General features: G+C 41.8%; 1 protein-coding gene across 3 annotated transcripts in view; it reads left to right on the top strand.

Annotated features, from left to right (window-relative positions):
- Nucleotides 1-4648, top strand: part of CASP7 (caspase 7) — a 33352-nt gene extending 28704 nt beyond the window's left edge. For all 3 annotated transcript variants that reach the window (XM_081075304.1, XM_081075303.1, XM_081075302.1), the window contains one exon: nt 2587-4648. In XM_081075304.1, coding sequence (XP_080931430.1) covers nt 2587-2816 — 230 coding nt within the window. In that variant the 3' untranslated portion in view covers nt 2817-4648. The remainder of the gene's footprint in view (nt 1-2586) is intronic.
- The last annotated feature ends 16662 nt before the right edge of the window (nt 4649-21310 follow it).

The following is a 21310-nucleotide window of genomic DNA, read 5'->3' as shown; positions in this document are numbered from 1 at the left end:
AAGCTGTTACTGCTGTTCTAATTTTACAGATCAAACAAATGAGCTCGGGTGAGCTTAAGTGATGTGTTCAAGGTCACATACATATTTCGGTATGTAATAGAGGTTTAGATCAGACCAGAATTCCTTTACACTGCAAGCTATATAAACAGGCAGCAGAAAATGCTAGGGCCGAGCGGGTCAGCTCATTATTCACCGAGCTCCGTGTTTGGCTGAGTCAGTTCAATGAAAGGCCTTCCTTTGTTTGGGGAAAAAACCATCACTAAGTTAGAACTCTCCCAGCTGTGGTAGTATGTCAAATGCTTTACACAAAGGTCTTGGTCATAGTAAATAGGTCAGTGTGTTTAGAAAACCATCTCTGGCAGGACCTATAGATGGCATGTTGTGAGAATGATAACTTTACAAATTTGAAGGATTGTTTAAGAAAATAATTTGGTCTTCCTGCTCTTGAGAGGGAAGCAGTGTCATTGGGGCATCTATTTGCGAACAAACCCCATGGTAGCATTGTAGGTGCTCTGAGTGGGGTCTGGGGGAAGTAAAGGAAGACGCGTGAACTCTCAGGAGGCAGGTGAGAGAGTCTTTCCTAAAAAAGAGCTTCTGTAACTGAGTCTTGAAAAATCAGACAGGGAAGGGGGATGGTTTCACCAGGCAGAGTGCTGAGGTTTCACCAGGCAGAGTGCTGGGGACTGGTTTCACTGGTCAGCTGCCCAAAGCACTGGTAAAACTCAAAAGGCTGGACCACAGGGTGTGTTAGTTAGCTCAAGCTGCTGTAACAAAACAAAAAGACTAGGGGGCTTAAACAACAGAAATGTATCTCTCACAGTTCTGGAGACCAGGAGGTTCAAGACCAAGGTACGGCTAGTTTGGTTTCTGACGAGGGCTCTCTTCCTGGTTTGTAGATGACTGTGTCCTCACATGGCAGAGTCTTAGAGAGACAGAGGTTACAGCACTGGGTGTGCCAGGGAGTCACAGGATGAGATCTGCGTACTAGAATCGTTATCGCAGAGACCATATAGGATGGGTTAGAGAACATGAACCCAGGGGCAGTACCGAAATGGAGATGGTCGTACATATCTAGCCTCAGCAGGCTATTCCATTGAATGAGATAACTTGTGTGACACCTCCCACAAATGAAATGCATTGTCTCACTGCTTATGCCTCAGTGCCCAGGTCTTCATGCTGGCAGTTGCCAGTACTGTGTGCTGCAGGAAAGCTCTGAGTGTACCTCAGTCACGTTACACAAATAGATTATTTCTATTTTTTATACATTTATTCAATAACTGATTGCCATACACGATAATATGACTTAGTTCTCATCAAACTGGTGTGCTTTATGGACAGTGAGAGGAAGACGCGCCGCTCATCACTTAAACCAAATACAACTTTCTGTTTCACTGTCTTTTTAAGTTGGGGTGTGGAGGTGTTAGGATCTTCCCTGCCCCAGACGAAAACTCTAGTCGGTCCACAGCTTCGCTGCTCGTGCTAAGAGATTAGATAATATTGCAGGCACTTTTAAAGTCACAGTCACAGTACTTAACCAGATTGTCCAGTCTGAGGTACCAACTAAAACCCCACACCTGACTTGCCTTTACATTTCTCCCAATTCCAAATCAGCCCTGCCATCAGGCTGAGGTGCTAAGGGGCCTTGATTTTTCAGTTTTCTCACATCCTCTCCCACTTGCCAAATCCGTTTTTCAATTCTCCAAGGTCAAAGATGGGAGGGAGGGAGGCAAGTTAAGGTCCCATGGTCAGCTGGCTTCTTGTGCTCTGGACCATTGAGATGATAAAACCTGGTGCTTTCCTCCTGGGCGTTTTCATGAGGTCCCAGGTTACCTGGGGCCCACTCTTCCTTGGCCCTTGGATTTGCTTCTGCTTTCCTGGTTCTGTATTGCAGGCGTCCTCCAGGGTACCTGTCCAGCCTCTTTCTGCTGAGGTCTCCTTGCCCCTTCAAGAGATCCTGTTGGACGGGGCCCAGAGCAAATGGAGAGCCAGCTTCCGCTGCTATCGACCATCTGTGGTCCATGAGAAGCACACCCTTTGCCCTACTTGCTGGCCCTCCCAGAGCAGCAGGCTCTCCTGGCTCTGCCCCTAAGGCAGTTGGTCAGTCACCTCTTGCCTCTAGATTTCTTCAGCAGGAACCAGCCTCCAGTTCTCCCTCAATAACAGGGAGAATTCTCTGAGGTTTTCTGCAAACTTCCGAGGCTTGGATTAGAAAGTAGCACTCACCCCAAAGCGTGCTGAGGAGTTCCTGAATTACGGAGTGGTTCTCCAGCATTTCCTTTGGAAAGCTCCATGTGCCAACTGGTCTCACGCTCACATAGTTAAATATCTGACATGTATCCATCCCAGAACACCAAAGCCTTTGTTGAGCATCTTCACACAATCCTTTAATTTTAAAATGTTTGCTCTTTGAGCACACCATCACAATCCTCATTAGGGACTTGCATGCAGAGGCAGTGAAATCCTTTCAGAAAAGCACAAGTGGAATCATTTCAGAAAAGCCCCAAACCCTGAGAGCTCATTCTCAGTAGTGAGCAGAACCTTGGCCCGGTCAGCTCATCTGATCTTCTCTTTTTTCTCCTGTTGAAGGCTATTATTCCTGGAGGAGCCCAGGAGAAGGCTCCTGGTTTGTGCAGGCCCTCAGCTCCATCCTGAACGAGCACGGAAAAAGTCTGGAGATCTTGCAGATCCTCACCAGAGTGAACAACAGGGTGGCCACACAGTTCCAGTCTCAGTCTAATGACCCGCAGTTCCACGAGAAGAAGCAGATCCCATGTGTGGTCTCCATGCTCACCAAAGAACTCTACTTCGGAAAATAACCATTCCAGGGGTGTACTCTAGCTCAGCAATGGATCATTTATTTGTTATGAATGAGAGTTTCTCTTTCTCTCTCTCTCTCTCTCTCTCTCTTTTTTTTTTTTTTTGGATGCTCTTGAAATATCCAGAAGTTCTAAACGATTTTAATTTTAGGAAAATGTATTGATTCAAGGGGAAACAAACTCTCTGGTGCTATCTTAGGGTCTCTGAATTTTCAGAGACTTTTTTTTTTTAACAATGCTTTCTACTTGATGACTTTGTAATTTTCTATTAAGATTGTTTTCTGATTATATTATTCTTCTTGTTGTCGCACTTAATACAACAAAAATGACCTCTGCAGATGACTCTTGGCTGTATCCACCATGGTTGGTAAATCATCAGATTCCTATTTGTACCTGGCAGAGAGAGTCTCAATGCTTGACAAAACACAGCCAAGGGACTGTTCAGTCTCCTGTATTGCAGAAAGTGGGTATTGAGTGTGGTTTGAGTGATTTTTCTTCAGTGGTTGGAACAGATTCTCGAGCAGAAATTCCCCGATAAGTTAGGAAAATAATGTAATGATTCTAATATGTATCCGTTTGGATCCAGTCAGAAAAACACAAACCACTCTAGGTGTTTCAGTAGAGGGAATTTACTAGAGGAAATTGACTTGCGTAGATGACAAAAGAGAAGCCAAATAAAAGGCGGGTTGTGAGGAGGTGTGGTTTCCTGAGTCCAGAAGCTGGGTTCACCCACAGGAGCTGGAACTGTGGTAGGGGCTATCTGGTGAGCACTGCGACCACTGACGAGTTACAGAAAATGGAGCCATGGCAGGGACAAAGCCAGGGCAACACCAGATGAGTTAGAAATGGAGAAATATCCTATTATCACTTCTGCCCTTGCCTTCCTCCAGCACGTTACCCTTCCGCCCTACCTGGAATCCAGCTAAGAAGGGCCCTGGGCAGTGTAAGAGCAAAGCAAGAGACAGTGAGGCAGGGAGGAACAAGGAGTGGATATAAGCCTGACCAAAATGTGAATAGAAGTAGTCATAATCCTTGATGTGCAATGATCCCTCCATTCAGTCATTCATTCAGTTGTCAGATAATCTGTGTACAAGTATTGCCCACGATGTGCAAAATAATCTCTTTTAGTTTTAAGATACACCTGGAACTTTTTAAGTTATTCCAAGCCTGCTCCTGAGTAAATTTTGTGTTAGTGGTGTTTTCTTTTCAATTCTTGATAAATTACTATTTTATTCTCCGAATAACTGGTTAGCAGACAAATGTTCATATTTATTGATTAATGTGGTTACTTAATTCCTAACCTGCTCAGTTTGCTATCCTTTTGCAGTGTTTTATGGCGATCAGAAAATGAGAAAACAGGATAAGACTTGACCTCAACACAAAATATAATTCACATTTCTTTTGACATTAGAACACTAAGAAAACAATAAGCAATTTCTTTGAAAGCTGAAACTCTTCATATAAAGGGTTAACCAACTTATAAAACTGTTTGTGATGGGCTGCCATTTATTAATTTGGCAACAAAATCAGATGGTATAAAAGTATCTTCTTCCACTAGGAAAACTGATTTAGGGCCAGTGTATTAGACTTGTCCCTGGTTTCCTGCCATCTAAAATATACCAAATGTTCAAAATTTAAGTGGAGATCATGAATCAAGAATGAGCAAGCATCTATCCTGCTTTTCCCAGAATTCACAGGCTGTTCTGTGGAAAATAGACTATCCAAAGTCCCTATCATAGAAATAAATGTGCCTACGTGTATTGTCATTTGAAGTAAAAATCATAGCACTCTAGTTATTTGCCTTGGAAGCTTTAATAAAGAGAAATGATACCAAGTGTCAGTGTTAATTTTTTTTAAATTCTCTGACCAATTATAGGCATTCGGTTTATAAATAATGAATATTACCTCATGTCCCTTAGTCCAGAGACATAAATCACTGTTAAGAAAGAGCCTTCATCATTGACTCCTTCATGGGGCAGACACCTGTTTACCAAAATTAGAAATCCTATTCCAAGCATGTGTTCTGTCACAACCTTCATTCTTAAACTTTCTGATTTTTTTATCATCTGAAATTCTGATGACAAGTTATCCTAAAGGAGAACTCCATCCTGGTGAATATACATTCCTACTTGCCATTCTTGTTTGGAACTCAGGCCCCCCTCTTGCCAGAGTAACAGGCAGAGAGAGCCCTGTTGTCATGTGAGGAAGATAACACAGATCAGTGGTGACATAATGAGCTTAGATCTGTGTTTCTCTTTGTGTTTTTTTTCTCGGTGCCACTAAACTATTGTTAAGTGTCAGCTTTAGTCCTGCCCTGAGCTTTATCTCTGAGTAAGTTTTCCCTAAACCATCATAAGCCTATTTTTGTTTATAAATTGTCCCAAATAGGTCTCAAAATAAAGTGCTGAGGTTCAGTGTATCTGTGTGGTTTGCAGCCTCAAGGAAACCCAGGCCTCTGTGAGAAAGAAAATGATGTTCGCTGACAAGGCATGGACACTGGTTGACAAATCTTTATTTTGTCCAGTCTTGCAGTGTGTCATCTGAAATTTTTTGTCCAGCTACTCTGGCTACCAAGGATTGCCTGTTGACTTCCTAGGAGCACACCCTCCCCTCTAGCTTTTCATCTGTCAGGCCCTTTGCCAGCAGACATCTAGCTAGGTGAGAAGCTGTGATGGTCACCACTTTAAAGCAGCAATTCATCTGTGTATTAGGCAGGGTAACACATAGTATTAATGCAGGTATCACTCATTTCTGAAGGAATGTGATCCTTCAGAAATGTTCTTCAAAGGTATGCAAAGTAAAGGGTTCTTTTACACTTTGCCTCATAAATATTTGAGTGTCTTCCCCTGGGAGCTGGGCAGAAATGCAGACTCTCAGGCTCTGCCCCAGACCTACTCAACCAGAATCTGCATTTTAACCAGATCTCCAGGAGATCCATGTGTTCATTACACCGTGAGAAGCTCAGTTTGGAGGGCAAGGATCACTTGTGTACATAGTGTTGCTTCCCCTCTGCACTGCACGTGGAGCTGATGATGTATACACTTAACAAGAATTAGTGAAAGAACACATGTTTTGGAGCTTTCATGAAGACATGTTTTCAAACATCTCTGAACCTTCAGTATATCCTCTTGTAAAACTACATGATACCCTTAGTTTACATGGTATACTTTCTATGCCTTTCTCCATGTTAAATGAGCCTCTGTTGAGCGATGTAATAGGATTGTTTATATGTTCTCAAAGTTTCCACAAATGGGAATTGCAGCCTTTAAAATGTCTTCATAAACAGAACAGGATTAAGGGAGCCATTCCTTGCACATTTTTGTTGGCGGCAGGCACTGTTATGCATTGAAGCCACAGTTTGTCTATTCCCATCTATCCTTGGAGCCAGGGGACACAAAGAGAATTATTCTCTCTCCCTGCCAGTGTACGATCAGGCCGTAGATCACCCTTTTGATAGACCTCAGGGCTTCATTTTAGGATCAGATGGCAAATGATTCTTTTTGACTCAAATCATTAACACAGAAATGCCAAGAGCTCATTTGGAAGGCCCTGGTGACCACCACAGTCCTGACATGGCCATGCACATTCCACTTGCTTGCAGGGTCACGTATGAAGAGCCCTCTAAAAGTATATGATCAACATCTGAAGACACAAAAGCCAAATATAATGAGTTGGCTTTGCTGTGAATTTTGGTTTTATATGGCACTATAAATATTTATGGAACGACACTTTTCTAATAAATTTGATCACACAAGGCTGAGCATTTCTTGCGCCTTGATGGTCCAAATCGTGGATGGCATGGGGATGAGGAAAGATTTGGGAAAGAGGAAAGTGTCAACAGTCTAATAGATTTGGTCTAAATTGCTAGTTCCAGCTTAAATTGTTTAAGGCATATCTAAATCACCATAGCATCAAATTTTTATCTCAGGATCTAGGGTTACCAGAGGTGTTTTAATCATCAGTACTTAGGAATTCGGCTCTGATCCAATCCAAATTCCAAGTCCAGCCCTGCCATTTGATTTTTTAACACCATGTACCCTTAGGCACCCCTTCAGTTTCCCCATCAACACATGAGGTTAGTAACATTGTGAAGATTAAATGAGAGAACATATGTGAAGTGCTTAGCACAATGCCTAGCATAAAACACTCAAAATGTAGGTATCGAAGACGACGACGATGAGACAACTACAACAATGACAAGTTTATGGACAGGGCAAGAAGACCCTCCACCCTCTGTCTGCTTCAAGGACTGTTCCCTTGACCATGTCTTCTAGTCTATGCCTTTTAAGGTGAGGTCTCTCAGAAGTGCGGGGAAATCTCAATACCAAAGATTGAGTTATGCACCAAACTTTTAAACAGCCTTAGTAAATGCCAGGTGGTCTGTAAGGGGTGGGGCTTAAAAAGATGACTAAGAAATGATGCTTTCCCCAGAGGCAGTAAGCACATCACTAGTAAAAAAGTGGCTGTAACAGAGTTGTATGTACATTACTCTCGAATACAGATGAGCGGGGGTGTCCCTCTGTTTGGGGATTCAGAGAGGGATTTCCCAGAAGAAACATCCATTTCTTTTCTATTTTAGCCTCCGAGCAAGGCTGAGAAAAAGCAGAAGAGAAGGGAAATGAAGGAAGGTCAGCAGGGAGAAGATGGTTCCTTTACTCTAGTGATTCTCAAACTTGAGGGTACCTGAGAAACCTGGAGGATCTGTTAATGAAACATTCCTGCGCCCAACTCACCCCATTGTAATTAAGTATTTCTGGAGCAGAGACCAGGAATCTACACATTTAACAAACCTGCCTGCGGATTCTGATGTAAGTGGTCCTAGGGTAGCATGCTTTATACTGATACCTAAGGTTCCCTTGCAGATCAGCCAGCAAAGTGTGAATTAAACTGCTGGAAAAGACCAAAGGGCCACCCATGCATTGGTTACTCACAGACCCCATCACTTAATCAGTTTGGGCTGCTGCAACAAATTGCCAGGGACTTGGTGGCTTGAACGACAAATTTTTATTTCTCATGGTTCTGGAGGCTGGAAGTCCAAGATGAAGGTGTTGGCAGATTCAGTGTCTGGTGAGAGTCTGCTCCCTGTGTCATTGACTTCACCTTTTTGCTGTATCTTCACATGGCAGAAGGGGTGAGAGAGCTCTCTGGGGTACCCTTTATAAGTGCACAAATCCTAGTCGTGAGGGTTCCACACTTATGACCAACTCACTTCCCAAAGGCTGCACCTCCCAACACCATCACATTGGGAATTAGCATTTCAACATACGAGTTTTGGGAGGACACAAACTTTTAGTCCATAATACTCGACTAGCCATCCTACCCCTGGTATGGCAAAAGCACAAATTTGCTCAGAACTAGAGAACTCTTGCCCAGGAACTTCCAGAGCCTGAACAGGAATTTCGAGCCCAGGGCAACTTTTGAGGAAATCTGTGAAGTGTAAGGGAGGAGTGGACCAGCAGATAGATTGCAGTGAGTGGATCCAGGTGCACTAGCTTCTCTAGCTGGTGTCAGCAGGCACACCTCTTTCCTTTTCCTCTCAAATCACTTAGGCAATCATTTCTAAACAAGATGGGCCACTTACATTTTTCCAGTACCAATGAGGTACCCCAATGCAAAATGCTCCCTTTAACAATATTACTGGCATTTTTAAAGGAACTTTTCTCTGCAAACACCTTTTATAATCAGTATTAATTAGACCACTATTAAGTAGGGAAGGAAAAAAATGATTCCCAAGTGAATGTTTTTTATGCTAGGGTGTAGGACCAACTTAAAAGCTTAGGAAAATCAGCTTTTGTAAATGATCTTTTCTGAAGCTTCCAGCTGTATTAAGTGCTGACAGTTTTTAAGCACTGAGATGAAAGAGACAAAGTCTTTTTCTTTCGTGTTGCTAATTACAATTTTGCTTGGCATGAGAAGCCTACTTTCCTCTTGAGACATTTGCCAGCACACATTAATTACACAAATATTTACAGAGTGCTAAAGCACAGGGGCAGCTTATACCAAAAAAGATATGGAACACTTGAAAAAAAAGAGCTTCTTTGACACATTATATTTGTGGCCAGTTACCGAGAATCAGCATAAACTATTTGCCCCTTCGCCTCAGCAAATGTGTTTAAAGAACATTGTCCCTGGGTTGATTTAGTGTGTCCTTGGCTGGCAATGGCTGCTGAAGTCTTCAGAGCTTTGTGGGTGACACTTCTTTTTTTTTTCAGGGTTAAAAATAAGGTTTCCAAAAATACAGATGCATCTTATGGATTGCTATATTGTCAACACTTTTCATCTTCCAGGCCACCCACATGGCATGGAAGAGGTTTATCCAGTGGTTATTCCAAATCCCAGGAGCTTCAGAAGGCTAACTTGAGCAAGCTGGAAAACATGAACAGCAAAGCCCCCATGCTCAGTGCCATCTTGCTTGCTTTCCATGCTAGTTAAGAACAAAGGCTCTGGAACCAGACAGCCTTGTTCAGATCCCAGCTTTGGCTCTTCCAAGTTATGTGACCTTGAGGAATCTCTAGAGCTCTCTAAACCTCTGTTTCTTCATCTTAAAATGGAAAGAGTCCTACGCCAGTATCTAGGAAATGGTACCTACCTCCATAGGTCTTGTGAACAGTAAATGAGATATTGAGTGCCAAGCACTTAGCACAAGGCCTGGCACTGGGGAAGTAGTGAAGAGTGTTTGATCGTGTTTTGTAAACCAGCCTGACCTAATAACTAATTGAGGCCACAGGAAGGAGATTAGGAAGGGGGAGAAAGGGAAATGCAGAAGATTCTAATACACAGAAGAAGCTCTTTCTGAGGATAATGGCCACTCATGTTAAGGAAATGAAGAATGTGAGCAGGAGCTAAAGCTGTCAGGTTGCTGGGAGATCATAGGAAGGCAGAGCCATGAGCCTAAGCTTCAAAAAAGGAATGCGTAGTAAGTGTAGAGATGTCCCATAAAATATAGGGTGCCCAATGTATGCAGGGTCTTAGCTCCCGCTCCTGGCATAAGGACGCAGGATATGGTGAAGCCAAAAAATAAAAATGGAGCCATGGATAGGGGGGTCATGCCACTATATTCTCGCTGGCAGCTGGGTTGGAGACGCAGGAAGTAGGATCAACACGATCCGCAATCCATAATCCGCTTGCTAACTGCACTTGCCACAACCCGCCGTCTGCTTCTCTGCCAACCAACCAACCCCCTAGTGTAGCCATGGCAGTTATATTAGTGACTAATGATGAACCAGTTACAGCTGACTGCCAACTATCACAGCTGACGGCCATCTACTACCCGAGCCAGCACCTTTCCACGTGAGGTCCAGAGCCTGGAAACTGCAATCTGGGACTCTGTCCCAGTTAAATTGGAATTTCAGAAAGAACAACGTTTTCTTAATATAAGTGCATCCCAAATATTGCTCAGTTTAACTGAGCGTTCTGTTTTGGTGAAGTTATTTTTGACTGTTTTGCTTTGTTTTGTTTTGTTTTATTATTTTGTTTTTGTTTGTTCATTTGTTTTGCTCAGTTGGGCCACCCCAGCCTAACTCTGCAGACCACTGCTGCAGCTGCCATCACTCCTCTTGGCCCCGAATGCCCACTGCACAGGGCTGTTGGGAAGTGCAGCAAAACAATGTGTGGGAAAGGCTTTGCAAACTCTAAAGAACTGAAAATCAAGTCAAGAGGCGTTTCCTTGGGTGGGTGTTGTTATGAAAATTCTAAGTCGTGAAGCAAAAGCCAGGTTTTTGTGAATTTAAGGAGCTGTATGGAAAATTCCAAGGAGTCTAGGGAGTTTATTCAGAAGGGGGGTTTCTAGAGACCCTAATGAAAGGAACTACATGGGATGCTTCTCAATCGTGTATGTACCTTACAAGTACCTGGAGATCTATTCCATCCCCAATGCCCAGGCAACACCCCAGACCAACTAAGGAACTCTGAGGGCTGGACCAGGAATCAGCATTGTTAAACCTCTCCACGTGATTCCAATTTGCACCCAAGCTTGTAACCCAGTGTTAGAATACACTGGAGAGGGATAGGTTGAACAGTTTAGAAACTTTGGAGCCTGTGGAGGGTCCTAAAGGACCATACTCTTTAGTGAGAATGGATGTAAAAGGGGAGCAAGGAAAAAAAAAATGAGAGGAGGGAATTATAAAGACATATATTCCATCTGCTTAAAAAAAAAAAAACTTAAATTTTAAAACATTTAAAAATAATACAGAGGGTGCCAAAAGTATATATATACATTTTAAGAAAGGAAAGAACTGTATTAAAATTGTAATACTTAATATACTTGTATACTCATAACAAAAGGTAAATACAAGTCATGTGTATACATTTTTTTGGCACCCCCAGTATATGTACCAAGGGCAAATGAGTATGGCTATTTTTAAAACCAGGAGATGTGGATGTGTGCTAGAAGCATTGGATTAGGTAAGAATACCAGGTGAGAAATTTCTGTAGTTAATCAATCAGCACCTGACAGCCACATACCCAGTGGAACAGTGGCCCCTCTCACTTGAGAGAGCAAAAGATCCATTTGTGATTGAAAAGAGCTGTGTTGGAGGATTTATACTTTCAGTGGAATCACAGTTGGTTCACAATTTCCCTTCTAAGTTATGACAGGACTTGTGGGAGCTGAAGACCAATTTCTTTTTCAGGCATAAAGATATAGAAGGTATGGGTGGGTGGTTATGTAAAAATGCACTAATTAGCGTTCTGAGAAAACCACACCTACATGAAAAGCCATCATTTATCTTTGACTAACCATGTGCGGGGACAGAGTCCCAGAGAGCAGTTTCCAGGATCTCAGCCTCACAGCCTCACGTAGAAAGGTGCTGGCTCGAGTGGTAGATGGCCGTCAGCTGTGGCTAATTGACCATCAGCTGTAACCAATTAGCCAATTAGCCACTGATATAACTGCCGCGGCTGCGTTGGTTGGTCATTTGGTCGGTTGACAGGCGGAGAAGTGGACAGCAGGTTGCAGGTCGTGTGGATCCAGCCACCAGTGAGACTATAGTGGCATGACTCACCTATCTATGGCTCCTTGGGTGTTCCTTTTTGCCCTAGCCATATCCTGCGTTCTCATGTGGGGAGTGGGAGCTGAGGCCCCACAGGACGCCTCACACAATAAATGGCATAGTGAGTACGGTCTCCCACACAACATCATGGTAGACACCTAAATGAGAAAAATATACATGTACATGGACAGAACAGGTAATAAAACAGTCTTCGTCCTCATAGTCTTTATATTTTACTGGAGAAGACAAATAGTTAATATAATATCATACAGTGAGAAGTGTTATGACTAGCAGGATAAGTAGCTCAGGAATGGTGAGGTGGGAGAGAGACAGGTTAAGTTAGATAGAATGGCTAGGAAGGGAAAGACCTCTCTAAGGCCTATATCTGAGTAGAGTGAGGGAGTGGACCACGTGGCTATGTGAAGAAGGAGGTGCCTAGGCAGAGCAAGCAGTGAGTGCAAAGGCCCTGAGGCAACTACCACCTGGGCCTGTTTGAGAAACATCAAGAAAGCCAATGCCATGGAGCAGGATGCAGAGAAATAAGGGTGGAAGTCAGTCAGAATCAGATCAGGTAGGGCTTTCAACCATGTAGAACCCCTTGGATTTCATTCTAATGTGATGGGAAGACATTAGGGGGATTTGAGCAGGGAAGTGATAGGATCCAATGAACTATTGTAAAAGATACTCTGGATAGCAGATTAAAGAGAGAAAGAATAGAAGCAGGGAGCCCCGCTAGAAGGCTGTTGCAGTGGCCTAGGTGAGAGATAATGGGTTGGAGTGGCCATGAGAGTCATAAGAAGTGGTCAGATGTGGGCTTTATTTTGAAGGTAGAGTGAGCAGGATTTTCTGACAAATTTGAAGTGAGAAAGGGCTAGAAATCGGGGATGACCCCGAGTTTATGGCCTAAGCAAGCAGATGAAATGGTGCAGGTTACTGAGACTAGGAAGAGGTTTGGGGCGAAGGGAGAGAATGATGAAAATCAAGATTTCTATTTTGCCTAAATTATTTAAGTGACCTACTAGACATCTATGGCAGACCCTTACATTAAGGGTCCAATATCCATTCTCTGTATTAGTTTCCAATTGCTGCTGTAACAAATTACCACAGATTTAGTAGCTTAACACTTATTTATTCTCTTAGAGTTCTGGAGGGCAGAAATATAAAATCAAGGCACTGGCAGGGCAGTGTTCCTTGTGGGGACCTCAGAGGAAGATCTATTTCCTTGCTCTTTCCAGCTTCTAGAGGCTACCCACATTCTTTGGCTCTTGTCCCCTTCCTGCATCTTCATAGCTAGCAGAATAACATCTTTCTCCTCTGACCTCCTGCCTCCCTCTTAATCACCTTTGTCCTTTGTGATTACATCAGGCCCACCCAGATAGACCAGGGTAATCTCCCCATCTCAAGATCCTTAATTTACTCACAGCTGCAAAGTCCCTTTTGCCCCGGGAGGTAATATATTCACAGGTTCCAGGGATTAGGATGTGGACATCTTTGGGGTTTGGGGTGCATGATTTAGCCTACCATATGTCTCTACTTCCTTATCCTCAAAACCCTGATTGAGGGGAAAATAGCAATGTGCCCAACTAAACAAACTACACTTCACATACCTATTGGCAGGTAAAGGTGACAAGAGCATCTTCCCAAAGGAGACTGTAGCAGATGCTGGTGATGACCACCCATCCTCCCTCAAACCAACCACTTCAGTGCACTGGCCTGCTCTCAATTGCCAACACCTACATGGCCCTCTGGACCTCTCTGGTCTCCTGAGCCCACTTTGCTACGTATACATCAGGCCAGAAGTGCCAGAAGTTAAGGTCTCTCCCTCTGATCATGGACAGAAGTTGATCTATAAGTATCCCAGCTCCCTCACCCCTGGGTGGATAAGGGAGGCGGGTGTTGTACACTGGCTTCCAGAGTTTCCCAGTAGGATTCAGTTCTGGTTACCCTCAATGGTATCTTACCCGATATCACACCTTTTATCATCTGGCTTCCCTTCTTGGTTGTAAAACAGGGAAAACAATATCTGCCCTGCCTCCCTCACAAGGTTTTTGTGCAAACAGAAAGAGATATTGTACAAATGCTTTGTAAAAGGTAAATTGCAGAATCAATTAAGATGGTGGTATTGTGAGACCCACAGATTATTAGGCCTGTTAGGTACCGAGAGGTCATCTAGTCACCTTCCACCCACTCAGGGGGAGAAAGGAGACAAACCCAGTGCATTGAAGGAGACCAGAAGCATAAACTTGGTGTCCTGGTTCTGAGTCTGGTGTGTTTTAACTCCATCTGATGTTTATTACCAGGTTCTTTCTTAGATGATTTCTGAGCCTCTTGGGGCCTCTATTTACTCCTGTGAAACATGCAAAGAATGACCTGACAGCCACATTGTCATATTATATAAAGTACTTTGGAGAGTCTTCAAACTCAAAGGGGAGCCCAGCCCCTCCCATTAGAGGTGGGCTCATGCGCAAACTCGTTTGTAATTTACAGACACAATGCCCTTGATCTATTTGACAAACACTTATAAAGTGCTTACTATATGCCAAGCACTCTCCTCAGTTAACAAATATCTGCTCATTTGATACTCATAATAACTCTGTCAAGTAGGTACTATTATCATTCCCATTTTAAAGAGGTTAAGTGAGTTCTCCAAGATCGCAGAGCACAATGAACCCAGCAAGGCTGACTCCATGTTTGAAAATACTATGCTGTTCTGAGTCCTCCCCTTCCTTCCTTTTTTCTCTTTCTCCTTTTTCTCCTTCCAAACCCCCTCCCCTATCTCTATCCCTGGGAGAATTCCTGATGTTACAATCACAACATCATTCAAACAAAATTATTTCCATCTGCGCAAAACAAACAATTTCATGCACACCGACTGAAACCACCCAGAACAATTTTTATTTCTCCTAACAGGGAACTCCAGAGGAGGGATGGAATTCAAGCTTTCTCCTTGCTGCCCATGAATTCCTAGTTCTAGAGAACCGGTACCAAGGATGCCCAGCAGTGATGTAATTGATGTCAGTTGATGTTACTCTTTCACTGGTGACATTGACAAAGGTATATTCAGTATCCATGTGGTGAATGGGCATACAACATGCGGTGAGACAGCCTGCATTGTTGATACGTCACTGGCTTTGCGTCAAGGTCATAATCAGAGTTGGATGGGTACTTTGAGCTCTTTGATGAAGGGACAGCAATGAAATTATGAGGCCCAGAATGCTGGCAACCTACGCAGTGTCACACAGTTGGTGACATAGCAAGACAACATCCCAAGCCAACTGATCCCAGCCCAGGACTCAACACAATAAGTGGCATGGTCCCCTATCACCTCTGCTTTTCAACATAGTGTTGGAAGTCCTTGCCAGAGCCATCAGGCAAGAGAAAGAAATAAAAGGCATCCAAATTGGGAATGAAGAAGTTAAATTGTCACTCTTTGCAGATGACATGATGCTATATATAGAAAACCCTAAAGACTCCACCAAAAAGCTATTAGAAACAATCAATGGATACAGTAAAGTTGCTGGCTACAAAATCAACGTACAAAAGTCCATTGCTTTCCTATATACCAACAATGAAATCTCAGAAAAAGAGATAGAAAAAACAATTCCTTTTGCAATTGCAGCAAAAAGAATAAAATACCTAGGAATAAACTTAACCAAGGATGTGAAGGATTTATATGCTGAAAACTATAAGACATTTTTGAAAGAAATTGAAGAAGACACAAAGAAATGGAAAGACATTCCCTGCTCATGGATTGGAAGAATCAACATAGTTAAAATGGCCATATTACCCAAAGCCATATACAGATTTAATGCAATCCCCATCAAAATCCCAATGGCATTTTTTAAAGAAATAGAACAAAAAATCACCAGATTTGTTTGGAACCACAAAAGACCCCAAATAGCCAAAGCACTATTAAAAAAAAGAACAATACTGGAGGTATCACACTCCCTGATTTTTCCTTGTACTACAGGGCTACAATAATCAAAACAGCTTGGTATTGGCGGAAAAACAGACACATAGACCAATGGAATAGAATTAAGAACCCAGAAATAAAACCACATAAATATGGACAGATAATTTTTGACAAAGAAGCTAAAAACATACAATGGAGGAAAGACAGCCTCTTCAATAAATGGTGCTGGCAGAATTGGATAGCTACGTGCAAAAGAATGAAACTGGACTATCTGTCACCATGTACCAAAATTAATTCAAAATGGATCAAAGACTTAAGCAAAGACCTGACACAATAAACTGCATTGAAGAAAACATAGGTACTAAACTTATGGACCTTGGGTTCAAAGAGCATTTTATGAATTTGACTCCAAAGGCAATGGAAGTAAAAACTAAAATAAACAAATGGGATTATATGAAACTGAAAAGCTTCTGCACAGCAAAAGAAACTATTGACAAAATAATGAGGCAACCAACTGAATGGGAGAAGATTTTCGCAAACAGTTCCTTTGATAAGGGGCTAATATCCAAAATATACAAGGAACTCATGAAACTCAACAACAAAAAAACAAACAACCCAATTGAAAAATGGACAGAGGACCTGAAGAGACATTTCTCCAAAGAGGATATACAAATGGCAAATAGACATATGAAAAAATGCTCAACATCGCTAATCATCAGAGAAATGCAAATGAAAACCACAATGAGATATCACCTCACCCCAGTCAGAATGGCTTTCATCAACAAAACAAATAGTAACAAGTGTTGGAGAGGCTGTGGAGAAAAAGGAACCCTCATACACTGTTGGTGGGAATGCAGACTGGTGCAGCCGCTATGGAAAGCAGTGTGGAGGTTCCTCAAGAAATTACGAATAGAATTACCATATGACCCAGCAATCGCTCTCCTGGGTATCTACCCCAAAAATATAAAAGCATTTCTCTATAGAGACACGTGTACGCCAATGTTCATTGCAGCTTTGTTTACGGTGGCCAAGACATGGAAACAACCAAAATGTCCTTCGATAGATGAATGGATAAAGAAGTTGTGGTACATATACACAATGGAATACTATTCGGCGTTAAGGAAAGATGATATAGGAGCATTTGTGACAACATGGATGGATCTCGAGAGAATAATGCTAAGTGAAACAAGTCAGACGGAAAAAGCAGAGAACCCTATGATTTCACTGATATGTGGTATATAAACCAAAAAGAACAAGACAAACAAATGAGAAACAAAAACTCGTAGACACAGACAATAATTTAGTGGTTACCAGAGGGTAAGGGGGTGGGGGGTGGGTGATGAGGGTAAAGGGGATCAAATATATGGTGATGGAAGGAGAACTGACTCTGGGTGGTGAACACACAGTGGGATTTATAGACGATGTAATACAGAATTGTACACCTGAAATCTATGTAAATTTACTAACAATTGTCACCCCAATAAAATTAATTAAAAAAAAAAAAGTGGCATGGAAGAGCACGGGGTCAGGCTTTGGAGTCAAGACAGACCAGAGTTTGATTTCTTTTGGTTACATACAGTGTGACTTTGAACAAGCTATTTTTCCTCTTTCTAAATTTCAGTTTCCTCCTCTGAAAATTAAGGAATCAGAATTCTTATCCTGCCAAATTGTTGGGATTACATGAGATATTATATGTAAAAGAATAATTCCCCATAAATGTTAGGTATCCTCATGTAATATAAACCGTTCAGTTGTGTTTTGGTTAAGAAGCAGCAGAACTGAGGAGCACTTTCATGACAGGGAAGCACAATTATTAATAAAATCATGGAATAAATCATGAACTATTTCAAATGAACAGCGGATTGCTTTTTTTGGTACTAGGTATTCCACTGCTGTGTTGTTTACAGGTCACTGGAGACAATAATGGAAACTATGCTTGCATTTCATAGGTAGGTTTACTCTTCACAAGTCTAGTATTTGGTGCCTATGCCAATTTTTGGTTGCTTGCAAGTTTTTATATTATAGGTGGCATCTGCAGCACAAAAAGCTTTCCTAGGCACCTGTAGAATACAATAAGTTTCTTCCTCAAAGAGCTTTATAATACTGTTAGGAAAATATGACCGAAAAAATAAATAAATCCTAGAACAGGTGGGCTGAGTGAGTGGGTAGGTATGTGAATGGACACACAGATGGATGGATGGATGGATGGAAGGATGGATGAGAGGTCCACATGTCTGTCTTACTGGTTTATAGATATCCTTTCCAAAGAAACACAATCTTGAAGCAATTTTATCTCTCCCTCTTTTTGGTTAGGTCTCTGGATTATGACAATGGCTATCGACACACTTCTAGTTCCTAGGTAAGCACAAGCTTTTTATAAACTACTTAGAGCAATAACTAGTAATACCTGGTTAAAAACCAAATGTAAAAATACTAAAGACTATTTCCAGAGTAGTCAAAAGCTGACCTAAAGAAACATCCAAGGAAATACATTCCAAGAAATTATTTCCCCTAAATCAAACAAAACCTGTCCTGCGCAGCAAGTGAATTATAAATTAATCATTTCTGCATGTTTGAAGTTCAGCTAGTTTTTCTAAATAAAGAAACCAATAATATCTGTACCCTCCATAGGGTGCAAAAGGGGAAAATAGAGAAATAACCTTTGTTGACTGTTCACTATGTATCAAGCACTGTGGTACATGCTTTTTATGTAAAATCTTACTTAATTTTTAAAAAGATCCTGTGAGGTCAACATTATCCACCCCATTTTGCAGGTGAGGAAACAGACTCAGAAAACTTAACTAGCCAAAGCCACTCGATGATTACTACCTGGCAGAGCTGGTTCAAACCCAGTTATACTAGTAAAGATAAACATTATGTACTTGCACTTCTAAAGGTGATCTAAGAAGGTAAAATTTATTAGCCACTACCTCTTTCTCCCTAAAAAATTTTAATATAAATGCAAACATGCGTAAGATCCTTTGGTAGCCAAATACCAGTCAGCAGGTCTAAGAGTGGCCATTCATAGCAGCCTGCTTCTTTTTAAGGATTGCAGGACACCCTATTTATGACAACTTCATCACGGATGAATGAGCAAATCTTCCTGGAGACCCTTGGCATACACAAAGGCATTGGAGAAGCCAGGCTTTTGTTTCCTCATCTGGCACAAAGGAATCTTTCCTACCATCCCCAGGAAGACATTGGGAAGATCTGGATGGATGGGAAACAAGGGAATTATTTTAATGGCCATCACTGCAGGAGGTCAAGGCTGGGCTGGCACTGTTCTCAATAAGAGTCTTTGTGACTGTGGTCCAAAGTCTGGCAGAATTGGTTTTTTATTTCTTTCCTGTTATTTTTTTGTTGCTAGACAGCTGGATGCCAAGAGTAATTCTGTGCCAAGCGACAAGAAGAATGAAAGCCCAGGGACTTCCCCTGGGATACCAGTTTTCATTTCCACTTGGGACAAGAGTGAAATCTGTCCTAAGAAGTTTGGGAACTTCCTGTTGGTTCACATTTCAAACAGAGCTCACACTTTAATCCTCAGTCTGGTACTCAGAGCTCAGAGGGAGCAGGGGTGAGTCAGGGGAACGAAGGGCAGAGCACTTTGCCGAGAACTGAACCAGTGACCTCCTGGCTTCCAGTAAGTACTGTCTGGTGTGACCAGTTGGGTTCTCAAGGCTGTAGTGATCTGGAAGCTTAATGGAGCACAATTGCTGGTATGGGCTCTTCCTTCATAACCTTTGTGGGATGTACAGTCAGAGGGAAAAGGACCTCTTGATATCACAGCCATCAAATCTCAAATGACATGACCATGGTCATCAGGTTAGGCAACAACAACAGTCGGTAGACGCTCCTGCATGAAATCAAAGAGCTAAGACTGAACGATTCTTCATTTGGGGGCAATGACAAGAAGTGCAAGCCGACCTATGAAAAGATTTCATTCTTTTTTAGATGTGGGGAAGAGAAACGTAGTTCAGACACCAACTCTTAAGCTAGAATTCTGACTCTGCTTTTTTTTAATTATGTGATCAAAGACAAACTGCTTCATGTCTCTGGTAAGTTTCATCAGCTGTAACAGGGGTGTTGGACCATTATAAAAATAGTTAAGCTTTATAGTATTGTTATTTATGTATAAATCTGAAGAGATTTTATATATATAACATGTTTGCTTATATGAAAAAGTAAACTTTATATAATAGATTTCATATATGTATATATTTCATATATATGTAGACATACTGGATTTCATATATAATATAAAATTTATATAGATAACATGAAATATATATATAAAGTCCAGTGTATGTCTCTCTCTCTCTATATATATATGTACATGTATATACATATATATATATATGAAATTCATTACGTACATATATGTGAAATGTATTATACAAATTTTGTTTAGAAGTGCCTGGAAGGTATTAAGTACTCAATAAATGCTAGTCGTTATTACACAATAATGGAATCATAGAATATCTGAGCTGGAAAGGACCTAACAAGTAGTATTTATTAAGCACCTAGTAGATACTGAATGCTCTTTGCCAGATTATCTAAAGCAATGCTGACAGCAGTCTTATGAGGGTGGTAATATTATCACTTCCATTGTACAGATAAATAAATGGAGGTGTAGAGAGGTGTTATAATGTGCCCAAGGTCACATCTCACATAACTGATGGAGATGACATTTAAATTCACATTCCAGAGCTAACACTCTTAAACTACCACACCCTAGTGCCCCATCTACCGTCTCATTTTACGGTGGGTCAGGAAAAAAGGGAGGAGTGGTCCATACAAGTGACTTTGAAGACTCCCACAGACACTGGGAGACCAGAAATGTCCTGCAAAGCTCTCTTTCCATCCAGTGTGCGGATATTGGAGGGAGTGCTCATGAGCTTCTGTGTGGTACGAAGTTGAGCTCTGCCAGGGGACCTAGGTTGTCACCTTGCTCTTTCTCTATCAAATGCAGAATTTCATTTGTAAAACGAGCTACCTCATAGGACAGTTTTGAGACCCAAAACAATGTTATGCAAACGCATTTTGTAATCTGTAAAGGCTTCATAAATAATTGCTTTATCTAGAAAATAAAAAGTTTTTTGGCTTTTTAACAAAGAGCTTGCAGTAAACACACTGCTTTAAAATATCTCATCCTCTGCTGATCTCTCCTGCACAGTCCCCTCATCTGATCTTTGAACTTCATCACTCACGAGGCTAAATATGCCGTGGGAGGGGTGGCCAATTCCACGTGGATGAGGATGTGTGGAGGGAAGGCTGAGGGGCTGAAAAGCACTGGTCCCCAATTCGACTTCAGGCAGTGAAATCCCAGAAATTGAAAAGAACCTAATGGATTTCATGCAAAACCTCAGGGGTAAATTTTTTTAATGTCCATGGTTTGTTTTGTTTTTTTTGAGGGTGGGTAAGTTTTAGGTAGGTTATGTTTCTCTTGTGCAGAATTGCTCTTCCAGGAAATAGAGGGTTCGGCCTCGATGACTTGGCACCATTCTCAGGCATTCCAGCTCATTGCACTGTTGTTTGTTCAAATAGCGACTATCTTTAGTGTTTACAGGAATACTTCAACAGAGAACACCTTC

This window comes from Rhinolophus hipposideros (genome assembly GCF_964194185.1).
Source record: "Rhinolophus hipposideros genome assembly, chromosome: 15".
NCBI lineage: Eukaryota > Metazoa > Chordata > Mammalia > Chiroptera > Rhinolophidae > Rhinolophus > Rhinolophus hipposideros.
This window is presented reverse-complemented; position numbering and strand designations above follow the sequence as displayed.